Source organism: Echiichthys vipera (genome assembly GCF_963691815.1).
Source record: "Echiichthys vipera genome assembly, chromosome: 8".
Classification (NCBI taxonomy): Eukaryota; Metazoa; Chordata; class Actinopteri; order Perciformes; family Trachinidae; genus Echiichthys; species Echiichthys vipera.
The window spans coordinates 12,563,338-12,578,119 of record NC_139833.1 but is presented as its reverse complement, the minus strand read 5'-3'; the positions used below and the strand labels follow the sequence as shown (position 1 = coordinate 12,578,119).

At 45.2% G+C, this 14,782-nt stretch overlaps 1 protein-coding gene across 1 annotated transcript in view; it reads left to right on the top strand.

Moving 5' to 3' along the window:
- The window catches only part of grin2db (glutamate receptor, ionotropic, N-methyl D-aspartate 2D, b), a gene marked incomplete at its 5' end in the record, with an annotated part of 36,918 nt that extends 28,440 nt beyond the window's left edge, over nt 1–8,478 (top strand). The window contains 2 exons of the mRNA XM_083917975.1: nt 3,062–3,297; nt 4,820–8,478. Of these exons, the coding sequence (XP_083774101.1) occupies nt 3,062–3,297; nt 4,820–8,023 (3,440 nt within the window). The 3' untranslated portion in view covers nt 8,024–8,478. The remainder of the gene's footprint in view (nt 1–3,061; nt 3,298–4,819) is intronic.
- Between the last annotated feature and the right edge of the window lie 6,304 nt (nt 8,479–14,782).

Here is a 14,782-nt window from a genome sequence, read left to right as displayed (position 1 = left end):
TGTATAGCAAAAGCCTTTAACATAGGCTGTGTACGCTGGATGGATCTAGGTATAGGATGGTGTTGAATGCTGAGGGGTTCTTGTTGTAGCCGGGCATTATTGGAGTGGATTACTAAGGAAGAGGATTAGTTTGTTTGGATGTGGAGAGAGGGAGTGGGGGGGTGTCGCATGCCCTCAGAGGCTGCATCTTAACAATCGCCCTGCGGCTCAAGGACTGCATCACACCTTCAGCCGGGCTAAATCATGTCACAGTGTTACATCATTATTGTACAATGCCATGTTGAGTCATATCATTTTACAACTGCATTAAGGGGGCACCAGAGAGGTCCACCACGGCTTTGCTAACCCTGTGAGTGCATTGTTCCCTTTGTTGCTGCCTCTGGTGATTCATTCCACGTCTGTAAGCGAAAGCCCATTGATCTCACTACAACTTGTATCTCGATAAAACCGCTGACTAGCAAGATTTCGTTATCCCCCTCTTATCAAATCCACTTCTGTTTTTTGCATAGTATCAGGATTTTGATTCCAAGAATATATTATTCAGTGAGGAGATATTAAAAGAAAATATGTGAGACGATGGGTTTGCAACTCTTGGCCGACAGGGAGTTTTTCTTTTCTTTTTCCAGAGGTTTGCATGTTGTGATAAAAGCACAGGGTTGCATGGGTCATGATTGAGTGCTCAGCAACTGTGAAGCTCAGCGTCTCTGGACATGTCTGGCATCATGCCACATCTGAAAAATGCAAGCATGCACACAGGCACTTATATATGCACACACACACACACTCACACAAAGACACACCAGTACAGTTTCCATTATTGAATAGTCTTTGTGGTGCATGCCAGCTCTGTGTTAGTAGTGTGCCAGCTCTACCTGACCTGACCTGCCAGAAACGACAGAGGTGGAGTGTGGATTTGACACACCTGTCAGATTTGGCAGGCCTGAGCTGGCTGGGACTGAGAGGTAGAGACAACTGCCATCACAAAGGCCTAAGGGAGGGAAGAAATCGGTGCTGTGAGAAAAGAGGGAGACGAACAAGCACAAGATGAATCACTGGAAGTCAAATGGCAGGAAAGCCAGGAGATGAGACTTAGAGCTTATAGAAAGGATTCTCGACTGCGTGCTTGTGAAGTAAAGGACAGACATGAGACTACCTGTTTATCTGTACCCTTTCAGTTGCTGTTTTCACATCAGGCTTCTGTTTGGACACACAGCTGCTACTGGAGGTCAATGACACCAGTAGATCCTCTTCAGTGGGGCTATGCTCTTAAGTTAAAAAACAGACCTTTATGTATTGGAATGTACCGTATGTGTGTATGAATTAATCTGAGACACGGAGTTGTTACCTTAGTCTGCCAGTGAGCTGCAGTAGCACTGTGTCCATCTGTTGCTGTAGCTGGAGGGCCACGGCTGATTGGCTAATGATGTTCTACAGGAGACACATTAGCCAGATCACACAGATGACTGAGTCTGCTTCGTCTAAGCTACGCAAGCACAGCTAATGATGGCACAAAAGTTAGAGCTTGATTTTTCGCTGAGCAGTGTAGTGTTGCGAGTGGAATGCGTGACTTGTCAGCTTTTAAACCTGTGCTTCAGCTTTAGTGTGACTTGGTCTTAGTTCAGACTGTAACATGCAGTAAAATGCAACCTGGTTATTGCTGCACATCCTGCCATTGCTACTAGTGTGACAGAAAGCTCTCGTTATGAGCTCTGTTGGAGAATACAGCTCTTTAATTCCATTATGAATCATACGCTGCATCTTCTGGCTGTCCATTACTATGGTTACACCAGCAACCCCCGCAGCCAATCAGAGGTTTAGCAAGGGCAACTTGGACTCACTAGGCCAGGGGGATCATAAATGAGAAGGCAGAGTAGTGGTTAAAGCAGTTTTGCCTGGTTCCTGGTTAACAGATGGGAATCTTGACCCCCCCCCCCCAGCTTATACCACCTTGATGGAGATGCTGACCATCCCTCCAGCACAATTAAATGATTATGATCTTCTCCCTCTACCTCTGTCTTTGTCCATTCCCATCGTCTCTTCACATTTTTGCTTCTTTTTCTCTTCTCTCATCCTCTTCAAGATGAAGAGTGTTCCCGCTGTTTGTCATAATGACACAATCTCAGCCTCTCGTCCTCCATCTCTGCTTCTTGTTCCAGCTCCCCTCTAACTCTTTCTGTGTTTCTGTCTTTCTCATTTCCCCTGATGCGTTCGTGGACAGAGAAAGAATGCAAGTGCCCCCCCACCCCCCTCTATCTCTCTTTGTAAAACAGTCTTCCCAACTCTCTCATTACCTCCCCCTCTTTCCCATGCATGTTCAACCTGCCCAGCCATCTCCTTGTGGCTCCTGGTCTCCCCTTCTCCTCCCCTCCTCATTTACTCTGGGTTACAATGTTGAGATTAGGTTGTCTGTGCCATTTTACTTCTCGGTGCTACTTCATTGTTTTGGACTCTCTATCTCTGTCCCAAGCTCCTTCGTCTTTGTTACTTTGGACACAGTGCTGATTTTTGTATACTGACCTGTGACCTTGAGGCGTCACCTTGGATAATGGGCAAACAGCAAGCAGTACTGCAGACCTGTACTTTATTGCATATTAGCCTTTCTGTTTCCTTGTCCCTTTCTTTCTTTCTTTCTTTCTTTCTTTCTTTCTTTCTTTCTTTCTATCTATCTATCTATCTATCTATCTATCTATCTATCTATCTATCTATCTATCTATCTATCTATCTATCTATCTATCTATCTATCTATCTATCTATCTATCTATCTATCTATCTATCTATCTATCTATCTATCTATCTATCTATCTATCTATCTGTCTATCTGTCTGTCTGTCTGTCTGTCTGTCTGTCTGTCTGTCTATAGTCCATACTTAAAATAACCCAAAGCAAAACAGCTTTATCGTATCCAACATGATCCCTTATCTCATCTCTTAACCCCTTTATGTCTTGTTCTGTCTTACTTTACTTTCTTTTTTTATTGTACCTCCTCTTCTACTCCTTCCCACTTTATCTCTTTCCTTACATCTTACCTTTACTCCCCCCCGTCCCCCTGTCCCCTTTCCAGATGAGATTGAGATGCTGGAGCGCCTCTGGCTGTCGGGTATCTGCCATAATGACAAAATTGAGGTGATGAGCAGTAAGCTGGATATTGACAACATGGCTGGGGTATTCTACATGCTGCTGGTGGCTATGGGCCTCAGTCTGCTGGTGTTTGCCTGGGAACACTTGGTCTACTGGAAGCTGCGCCACTGCATGGCCACCAGCTCTGGCAAATTGGACTTCCTCCTGGCAATCAGCAGAGTAAGTGTTTTTTTCTGTGTGTGTGTGTGTGTGTGTGTGTGTGTGTGTGTGTGTGTTTGTTTGTGCGTGTGTGCGTGCGTGTGTGTAGTGTTTTTCTGCCCTACTGTTTTGCAGACGTTCTGAAAAGTGTTTTACCACTTTTCATAGTGTTTGAACTTTCATCCATTGAAAAGGTGTGTTCCCACAATTTCGTGCACTAAAACTACTCCACACTACAGCAGGACAACATGACTGGAACCAGAATGCTGGTCATGTAACCGTGTGCACACACATGTGGAGGAACATGTGTGTTCCTGCCTGTGTGCGTCCTTATCTGTTACTGAGTGTGAGTGTTAGAAAGTGTGAGGTCTAGGGTCAATTCAATTCCACTCAGTCAATTCGGGAGATTAATTGAAATTCAATTCTGCTCACACCCTGGATATCCTGTTCCTTTGACAGTGACCTTGGCAGAAGCAGCCCACACCATATGCATGTCATTATTGTAGCTTCACTGATAATAATTTCTGCTTTTTTTTTTTTACCACTGTAGTTGTAATTTATGCATTTATGTATGCAATTACATTAACCAAACAATGAACAACTGTACTATAAATAGGAATGGATGTATATCTGAAAAAATAATAATCTTGCATTTTTTTTAAAAACTGGAACTTATTTGGATTTCTGTTTCATGTTTTACATTCTCATCCACTCACATTTTCCTCTGTGTCTCTATGTCTCATGCACTTACAGTAATATAATGTATTTTGTACATGTATGGCATAGGTTAATCTGTCAATCATTGTCTCAATTAATTTATTTGATGTTTGGTCCATAAAATGCCAGAAAATCTTGAAAAATGTTGATTTTTGTGTTGGTGTTTCCCAAAGCCCAAGACAACATCTTCAAATGTCTTGTTTTGTATTCAGTTCACTGTCACAGAGGAAGACATAAACCAGCAACTATTTATATTTCATCAGATGAATTGTTTTTCTGTATGTTGTATAACCCATTACCAAAATAGTTGATGATTATTTCAGTATTTGACAACTAATCGATTATCGACTGGACATTGCAGCTCTAGTATTGCGTGATATTGGCAGTCTGCTGCATCTCTTATGTTGTTGCATTTTTTGCAAGTATATACCTGCAACATTATCTCAAAAGCAACATTTAATTCATTACATTTTTAATTTCAGGAAATACACACTACACTATACACTAAAATTACACATTAAATGAAAAGGATACAACAATAAGATATGGCTTATCTTTCCGCCTCTAGATTCCCTCAATTTTCACGATTTTCTGTTCTATATTTTCATGTGTGTGTATCATTTTTATTGTTTGTATCATTAGTATTGTTGCAAATACTTTTGTTTAGTAAATACCTCTATTTTGTTTTGTAAATACTTGTTTTCTTAACTCACTGTTATAAATAAATTAACAAATAATACATTTCAGGAAATTCTGTTCATTCCATTTAATTTCATGTTACTTTGCAATTACACTCTATTCTTGATTTGTGCTCTCTTTTTCTTAGGGCATGTATAGCTGCTGTAGCTTCGAGGATGAAACGGCGCCAGGTGGAGCTAAAACTTTGCCAGCTCATCACCACACTGCGATGGTTACAGTTCCTTCACAGTCGCATGTTGTCTCAACATCTATGACCAACCCAGTCATTGCCATGGCGCAACAGCAGCAACCACCGCAACAGCAGCAACCGCAGCCCGTCTACAAAACACCTCTACCGGGCTCTCCTCCCACCGTGGTGCATTCTGGGACAGCACTGGGTCCCTCCAACACCCCCATTGCCGGTGCACCCCTCCCTTGCTCCACCTTCCTGCCCCGGCCAGACCGCAGACTGGCTGTGGTGGATCGCTGGAGGCTGCCCAAATCTGCTACAGCCACCAACCCACTGGCTGTAAGGGGGGCCATCACGGACATGGGACCCTTTGCTCAGAAAGTCCCACCAAACTGGGCTTCAACTGCTGGAGGAGGTGGGGGACTTGATGGCTATAAGAGATACTATGGTCCCATTGACCCTGAGGGACTGGGGCCCTGCATGGAGCAGCAGGCAGGGTCCCAGACCCCCAAGACTATGCCCAGGGGCCACCCCCAACCTCCTCCAGCCAGTGTGGCCTTCTATTCAGAGAAGGGCATGGACCACGGGGTGGGGAAGAGGGTGGTGGGAGGTGGCAGCGGGGGTCCGGGAAAAAGTCAGGTGAAAGGGGCTGTTAAACCTCTGGGCACTCCCAGATTGCCTCCTAAGAGTCAGGCCCCTCTGCCTCCTACACCCCCGCTGCCACACCCCTCTCCCCCTCTCCCCTCATCCTTCTGGAGGAAGCGTAGGCCCAAGAAGCCCAAAGAGCCTGGAGGGCCACTGTATGAGAACATTCTACCCCTGGGGCGGAGGGGAGGAGCACGAGATGGAGTGAGGGAGGGAGGAGGGAGGAGGGCACGCCCCCTCTCTCCCCCGCTCTCACTTCCTGTGCCAGTTCCCCTCAGCCCCTCTTACACCCCTCCTTCGCCCTCTGCATCTTTGCACTATACGTCCTCCTCCTCTTCGTCGACAACCTCATCCACATCCACCTCCTCATCTGCCTCATCTTCTCGCTCGACCTCTCCCACCTACTCTTACAGCTCCTCCAGGAGCACACGGGACAGGACTGGAGGAATAGATGGTGAGGATGATGATGACGATGAGGAGCTGACGGAAGAGTCAAGCCTCCTTCTCGGCAGGGGGAGGGAGAGGGAACGCTCAATCATCCGGCCTCGTTCCCTCAGCCACGGGCGCCTACCACCACCCATACCCCCCAGGAAACCACGCACATCCTGGGGTGACAGAGAAAGAGAACGAGAGAGGGAGCGAGGGGGAAGCCAACTGTCTCAGCTCCAAGAGTGGTGGGCAAGCTGGAGTGAGAGAGAGAGGAGCGGAGCGGGTGGAGACGCTGAGAGGCAAAAAAGGGAAAAGAAGAGGAGAAAAGAGAAGGAGAAAGAGAAGAAGAAGAAGAAAAAGAACAAAAAGAGGAAAAAGAGGGAGGAAAGGGAAAGAGAGCGAGAGAGAGAAAGGAAGCGGCGAAAGGTGAAAAAGAAGAAGAAAAAGGAGCTAAAGACAAAGAAAAGGAAGAAATCAATTGGGGGGAGACGCTCTGAGCCAGAGGAGGGAGATGTAGAGCCAGAGAGGGAAGGGGAGGTGGAAGGAGAAAGGGAAGGAGGAATACAAGACTACTCCTCTTTCTCTGCCCAGTATCGGAGCTCATTCGGGGAGAAGGGAAGGGATTCATGGGAAGGAGAGAGGGAGAGGGGTAGGAGAGAAGGAGGAGATGAGGGCAATGACAGGGAACAGGAGGACAGCAGCAGAAGCAGGGAGAGGCGTCCCAAATCCTCACGCTCTCATTCCAGACACCGTATCCCCAATAAGCGCTACCCTAACCTTAACAAACTCCCTGCATCAGTCAAATTTTGGGTGAATGGAAGAGGTGACGATTCTAACACACCTCCAACATCCCTCCACCCACTCCTTCCATCTTCTAAGAGAAGAAGAAGTGGAGGGATGGACAGAGATGACAGTGGGAGAGTCGGAGAGCGGCGTCCTTTGTTAATGCATTATGAAAAGGAGAAATCACAGACAAGAGAAGGGCTTTCTTTCCCTGAGTGGGACTCTGAGGATGATGAGGATGATGATGATGATGATGAAGAGGAGGAGAGGGAGAGAAGGAGGGAGAGGGTGGGGGACAGGGGAAGGAGAGCAGTGTCTGAGTCAGAGAGGGACAGAGCCAGGGCAGAGGACAGTTATTCAGATGAGGGATCGTCCGGGGAGTTTGGGCGTTTTGAACGATACTGGGAAGGAGGTGCAGGGGGAAGCAGCACCGGAATAGGGGGCATAGGCGGAGGAGGCTGGTTCTTTGGCACCTACCCCTCCAGAGAGAAAGGGGGCAGTATCAACAGTCGGGATGATTCCTTACTGGGCACTCGGGCAGAGGGATGGATTGGTGCTGATTTCTGGGGTTCAGGGCCAGGGGTAGGTTGGGGCTCAGGAGGGGGGAGTGGAGGGCTTGGCTCACAGTGGCCGCCACCCCCCGCAGCCTTCCCTCCCCCGAGGAGATACTGGTCTATGGACAAGATCCCTATCAAGGGAGAGAAAAAGTGGAAAAGTGGAGGGGGGAAGAGCAAGGGGCGAGCTAGGGACAGAGGGGAAGAAGCAGGACGGGTCACCATGTGTTCCTGTAGCCTTTACCCCCAACCCCATCCTTACCCGCACCCCCACAGCCGCTCACACGCCTCCCACTCCAAGAGAGGAAGCACGGCACTTTCCCATAGCCAGGAAGAGCTTCTCCCCCACTGCCACAGCTTCAGCGGGGGTTCTCGCCCCAAGCCTCTGCCCCCAAAACCAGATCCCAGTCAGGCCAAATCAGGCAGCCAATCTAACCTCAGCCTCAGCACACAGCCCACAGACCATCCACCTCAGCCCTCACCGTCACCGCCCCAGCAGCCGTCCATGTCCCCCACCTCCCTCCCGATGCCTATCCCGCCTCCGCCCTCCTCATCCTCCGTCTCACCACCAGCAGGCATCGGGATGGTAGGCCAGGCTCAGGCTTCGGCCAGTGCCAAACTCCAGTATCAGAGACTGCGCTCTGTGCCACAGCCACGGAGGTTCTACTCCCCCCACCTGCCACTCAAAGCCAAGAGCCTGTGCTCACGCCGAGGGTCGGCCCACTTCTCCAGTCTGGAGAGCGAGGTATGACAGGGGGAGAGGAGAGAGGGAGACGTGGGAGCGAGCACCACTGCTATTGAGAACCACGGTGCCATGGCAGCCGGAGCCAGGGATGACACCAGAGATGTGGCTGCCTTTCTGACCATAGGTAATCAGTTAGCGACCATCACTGCAGGAACTAATATGGACAGTAGTTCTACTGTTAACACTACTGTGTGTGAGAGCAACACCACCGCCAACCGCTCCATTGTACGCGTTCTCGTGAGGGCGACAGTGAGACGCCACACCAGGGTGAGCTACATCCGTTTGGATGGTTCCCATGAAGATGACAGTGAAAGCGAGACTGCATCATCGGGGACAGCAGCTTCCGAACTTCTCCTCCGCTCAGAATTGAGCTTTGTGATGTCATCTTCGGTTCTCCTCCCCTCCCCGAGTCACAACTATGGATAAGAGTAGTCTCCAACTTGTGAGTAATGATGTCATATTTGTACACACAAACACACACATGCACGGGCACACACAAACACACACGTACTCACACAGATATATGCTCAAAACGTCTCCCTCCCTCTGGCTTTGAGAACACACCTCGGTGGGACGTGAGACCCGCCCTTTCCAAAAAAATGCCAGTGTTTTGTCAATAGACTCTGGCGAACTTTCCTCATTGGCTGTTGGCTTTTGAACTGGATTGGTGGACTGCTTCTTGGTGTTGGAGAGACTGCCCCCTCTTCTTCCCTTTTGTAAATCAGTTGATATGAAAAGCAATGCGGTCAGCTCTCTCATGCACTCTGTCTGCCTGATCACCTTTCACTGGGCAGTGAGGACAGTGCTATTTATTTGCCCTTTGACCTCCTTTGACACCATCAGACCCATCTAGCTCTACCCCAGGACCATCTACGTGATGTCATGTTTTACTAGAAACCCTTTTAACCAATCAGATTGAACAGGAACCACTTCTCCTCCTCCCTGTCGGAGCTTGTCATGTCACCTCTGGTCCAACCAGATGAGTATCCAAGTATTTGAACAAAAAAAACTGAACTTTAAAAGAGGAATAACAATAAGGACAAAAAAGACATGTAGCAGATTTTCTTTTATGTCTGTCTTTTTTCATTTCTTTCTTACTCAGACCCCCCCCATGCCCTCTTTTTTATTCTATCAATATATTTCTCTCCCTGTGTTAGTGTTTTAATAAAGAGGAGGCTGGATGTGGCTAGTGTTGGAAGTGGGAATGATTCAATAGCAGTGCCAAATTTCCACTCAACAGTTTTTAAGCAAGATTGGTTTCCATTAATCTGTTAGATAAAGGCCATCTTTTCTTTCCACATATGAACAAAGCATAACTCAACATCATGTAAATGGATCAAGGGGATGATTGGTGCAATATCTGTAATTGGCACTAGATGGCTGCATAATATTCAAATAAGGTTGGGAGACAATTGTGCAAGAGGCTTGTGGAAAGTTTAATATTTGTAGCTACATTATACGTACAGAACAAGGGGTGTGCAGCTATGAACTTTATTATTTTTATGAAAGTGGCCATTCAGGATTTATTCAGATGAAGTAAGAGGAATTAAAACCAAATGCAGTGCATTGTAAAAGCTCTCTTAGGATATTCTTGTATTTCACTACTATATTGTACCTCGGCAGAGTTTGTAGTTGATGGATTATATGAAGCACAAGATTCATTGTATTTTTGTGTACCACAGATGTTACTGCATTATCTACAGGTAATATATTTTGCTGATGTGTGGAAAACTACTCATGTTGATATTTTGGACAATAAAATTCACTGTTACCAAGGTTCAAATAACAAAGTACCACGAATACTTGCTGAGGAAATGATCTTGTAGTACTTTGACTATTTCCTTTCGGCAAATAAGACTGAACGATATACTGTGAATGTTTTTCAAGTTCCAATTTGAGGTGCATATACAATAGCTGAGACTTCACTGTATGCAGTCAGTAATAAGTCCTGTAATCAAGATTATCAGACTGTTTGACTTTGAGCAATATTCCCACCTTCAATGTGACAGCGATGCAATGGCACATCTGTTTGCATCCCAGACATTGTAATTGCTTTTCCTCTAGAGATCATTTGTTTCAGCCAGAGTCAGATGTTCCACATCCTCACTGATTTTCTTATAGGTACAATCAGTTTAATCTAATTTGGTCAGATGTGATTGTAATAAATGAGTCCACAGCACCTGGCTCTGGCTGACCATTATGAATACGAAATGCTATGTGTTCAAGGGACAGTAGTGAACTGTAGCATTGTACCTTTTGTGCGCTGTGCCAAAAGCCATCTACTGTGTAAACTGTGCCAATGTTGCAAACTTTGCAATGCATACACTCCATTTTCATTAGGTCAACATATCCACTTCATTTCTCACACTAAGACCAGCCACAGCCCAGCTCTTCTTCTCTTGTAGTTGAATGTAGCTTTGACATGATGTAGCAAAAGAACACCTAATTTTAGACTTTGTAGCTTTTTGGATGCTGTTGATAATGGCTTGGAGGAGGGGGGAGGGGGGCAGGGAGGGGGTTGGCCTGCTATGTGAGGGACTGTGCGTTGTGTTTGTGCATGTCGTCACAGATCGAAGGGTTAGTTGACCTTCTCAATTCCCCTTTTAACTCCTTTGCCTTTCAATGAGGGCAGACTGTACCTTTTATCTGCACATGAATTGCTTTCTAGGTCTGCGTGGGGCACATTTTTTAAAACAACCTGTCTTTGTTTTTTGGAGAAATGCTTTTGCCATTTCCCATCCTTTGGAAAAGCCCCAGAATCATTGCATGTTTAGCTGAATGAAATCTGAAAGATTTGTGGCGGGAGGGTTGTGTAGTTCAATTGTAGCAAATGCTTAGCACCCAGGGCAGTCACTTTTCAGTGAGGTAGTAAGCTCGCTGTACTCTGCGCCCCAACAGTGGAAACCACGACAACAGTTTGACTGCTTCCTGTTTAGTAGAACGCAGTCATTTTCAACCAATCAACAGGGCTTAAACCTGGTATGTCATTGAGCATTATTGATTTCTATTGAGGCACTAATACTTAAGTCTGTGACTGCATGAACAGAAGTGACTCTTAAAAACCCTCTGGCTTATTTTTGATTATTTATTTTATTTTATGCTGAGAAAAAAGAATATATTAAAATATGCTATGTTTTTGAGAATGTACCATGTTATACTGTGATTTAACTGAGATATTTTATTGTATTCAATTATCATTTGAATTCTATCATTTATCTATAAAGAAATATATATGTACAAATAAATATATACATATATATACATACAGGTATATATATATATTAGTTAAGTTTGGTATATTTGGAGGAAGTGTTAGATTAAATAGTTTTAAATGTTTTAGCTTTGTAGCGATTCTAGACACTGAAATCATTTTCGAATTTCGATTCCTCCTATATGACTGTGAAGACATTAGTGCCTGTGACAAAAAAGACAAGTAAAAGTCTAAACTCTTTATTCATCTGTATCTACTATAGCTATCAGTCTGTCACTCCTCTCGTACTACCTAACATTACTTTTTGACACTTGCTGCTTTTACACATCAGTATGTTTCTCTCACACAGTCTGCTGTCTCTTGCTCTCTCCTGCTCTCCTCTGCAGTTCTTTCTCCTGGTTTTCATTAACGAGCGATGAACATTCTCCACCTCTCCTCTTTTAAAAGTTTCCTCATATGGTGATCACATCTCTTTGTTAATTAACCCATCCATTGACCTTTTGCTTTTCTCCTTTCATCACTTTCTTTTTAAATCAGCTCATTCCTCTGTCCGTCTCTCACTTAGCAAAAAACAGAGACCAGTAGATACTGTGTTCTTGCTCCTTTTGACTGATTGTTGATGATAATGATCAATTAATTGATTGATGAAATAATTAATGAACAATGTTACTATTACTGATGTGACTGAAGTGTGTATCTGACGACCATGCCACTGTAGCAAGTCTGGGCTGTACCACACCACCAGCGAGCAAATGAGGCCACAGTTGCTATGGTGTTGCCATGGCATTTTCATGGCGTTGCCATGGTGTCCTCTGCACAGCCACCACCTGGTGCCTGCTGGGTAATATAGCATAATGTCCTTCACTTTCCCCCAAAGCACTGGTCAAAGATCTGCTATGCTGCCCTCTGCTCAGTCCGGACCTTAATCATTGGGAGGTGAAATATTCAAAAGAGCCGAGGGGCAGCATGGCGGTGAAGTGTCTGCCGTTTACGCTGATCTAGACTGGACTGGTTTGGCTTGAAGTGGCTATGATAAAGTTTTGATATCATGATGATCACCTAATCTTTAAATCATCAGTTTGTGCCTCCCTGCATGTAATCCCAAACGCTTCATATCACTCAGCCTCAGACCAGTCAGGACAGAAGTGCATTTCTATGTCTTTACTTATTTCTACTAATCAATGTGTGTGTGTGTGTTTATGTTGAGAGGGTGTATGTCATTTATGGTACGTGTATTGCATGTGCACTAATCATTTGTAAAAGTCCACTTCAGCATGATTCTGTAGTACTCTCTTTTACTCTCCATCTGTTTTTTTCTCTCCTGCTATTTCTGTAAAACACATAGACACACTTTGCTGTGCATGCATATTTAACTCACAATGCGTACATCAATCAGCCAATGATCCTCATCTTCCTCAAGCCCTCACTAAGCTGGAATCTAAAGCACCGCCTCAAGTAGTCCGATCATCACACACAGGCACACGCGGCTCACACACACACACACACTGTAGCTGCTCTAATTTCTTGAAAATGATGAGTCTTTTGTGTAAAATTTGGTTCACAGATTTGGTTACCGGAGGAAGTTAAGTACATTCACTGTCCTGCCCGTTTTGAGCTATCTGTCGCTTGAGTTTGCAGTATAGTCTTGCATTCTGCTTTGCTCTGTCCTGCCTGTCCTGATTCATCAATTCCTGTTTAGAGTCATCAGGTTCAATTTGTTTTACTTTGCTGACTTGCTCCTCTTTTGATTTACCTTGTTGTCTGAATCTGCTTTGAGTCATCAAATTTACTGTCTGGTCAAATTGTGTGTATTGAACAGTCCAGTCTAGCCTAGTGCAGTGTGCTCCAGGCTAGTTTAGTGCCTGAGTTTGTAAGAGATCCTGGTGCAGCCTCAAGCTCATTCCCTCTCTCTATTGGCCCGTTACCTGGGAAGCAATATGTGTGGTGCTCCAGAATTCAAACAGGGTCTTCATTGGCTTAATCGGCCATGAATTATATCAAGGAAACACAGGAGTGCCACACGTTGTACTCACCAGGTCTGGGGTCTGCATGTTGCACCATGAAAAGCTTACCACAGTGACAGGGCACATATACCCACAGAAACCAGTGTGTGTGTGTCTTCAGCATTGTACAAGGCCCAGTTCTGCTCCAGTAACCTCGCCAACTCTATAGGCCTACTTACGGGTTGCTAAGGCGGGTTGCTAGTAGGGTGATGTTGCTCCTAGCCCAGACTGGTCTGGTCTATGCCCTAATTTAAATGTGTTAGTTTATTTGACATTGTCTGTCTGGGGTGGGGCTGGAGGGTCAGTGCTGCACTTACTTCCTGAGAATTGCTTCATAAAATATGATTCTCTTTAATTAATGCCAGTGGTGCTGTGTTTCCTTCGAGTTATTTTATCACGAATGAGATTATAAATAAGGAGCTCTGCGATTGTGTTGATGCAGGCGTGTGTTTGTGTGTTTGTGTGTTTGTGTGTGTGTGTGTGTGTGTGTGTTTCCTCTTGTGACATTATTTTCCATACAAGCTATTACCCAGTCAGAACTCTTTCAAGGTAAATTTATGGAGAGCTCAAAGAGTAGTTTCTTTGGCATTCTGACAGGCAGCCCTATGCCAGAGTGTGTGTGTGTGTGTGTGTGTGTGTGTGTGTGTGTGTGTGTGTGTGTGTGTGTGTGTGTGTGTGTGTGTGTGTGTGTGTGTGTGTGTGTGTGTGTGTGTGTGTGTGTGTGTGTGTGTGTGTGTGTGTGTGTGTGTGTGTGTGTGTGTGCGTGCGTCTGTGTGTGTGTGTGTGTGTGTGCGTGCGTGTGTGTGTGTGTGTGTGTGTGTGTGTGTGTGCGATGCTTGCTTGCATATATTTCACAGAGGTTTCTCAGTTCTTGTCAGACTTTTGCTTTGATCTGGCCAGAGCTGACCTAACATAATCCAGTCCTCTCACTGTCAAAGAGAGCTACACTTTGCCTCAACTCTAAACCTTGGCTAACTGCGGTAGAGTCAGAGCCACCTGACCAACTCCGTTTCCAGTACAACAAACGTGGGTTTCTGCTGATCAGAACAGACCTGACCCTGATGCACCTTTCTGGTTATTCGTCCATGTTGGGTCAAAATAGGCTGGAAAACATAGAAAAATAAAATTAATTCAAAATTGTTTTAACTTTCATCTTCCTGTCGAAAATCTCTCTCCTGGTTCTTAAAGCTGGTTTTAAACATTCACAAATATGACTCAATTATTTAAAAAAAAAAAAAAAAAAAAAAAAGCTGCTCAACCAAGCATGACACAACATCTAAGCAGTACCTGACACATGATATTCTTCAAGAGTGTTGACGGGGATATTAAATATGTTTTGTTCTGCTCCCCGTGCGCCTGCGATCTCCTAATTAGCCATGCTTTGTCAGTCTGATGGGCTAATGGCTAATTGCATTGTGAGGGCTCTGTGTGTACATGCAGTAATGACTTAACGCTCTAATAAGATTGAGTTACAGGCAGTTGGATCACGGTGTCCCCAAACACTGATCTGAGGTCAGTGTTATTCTTTTCTCTCTAATGGCTATGATGGGA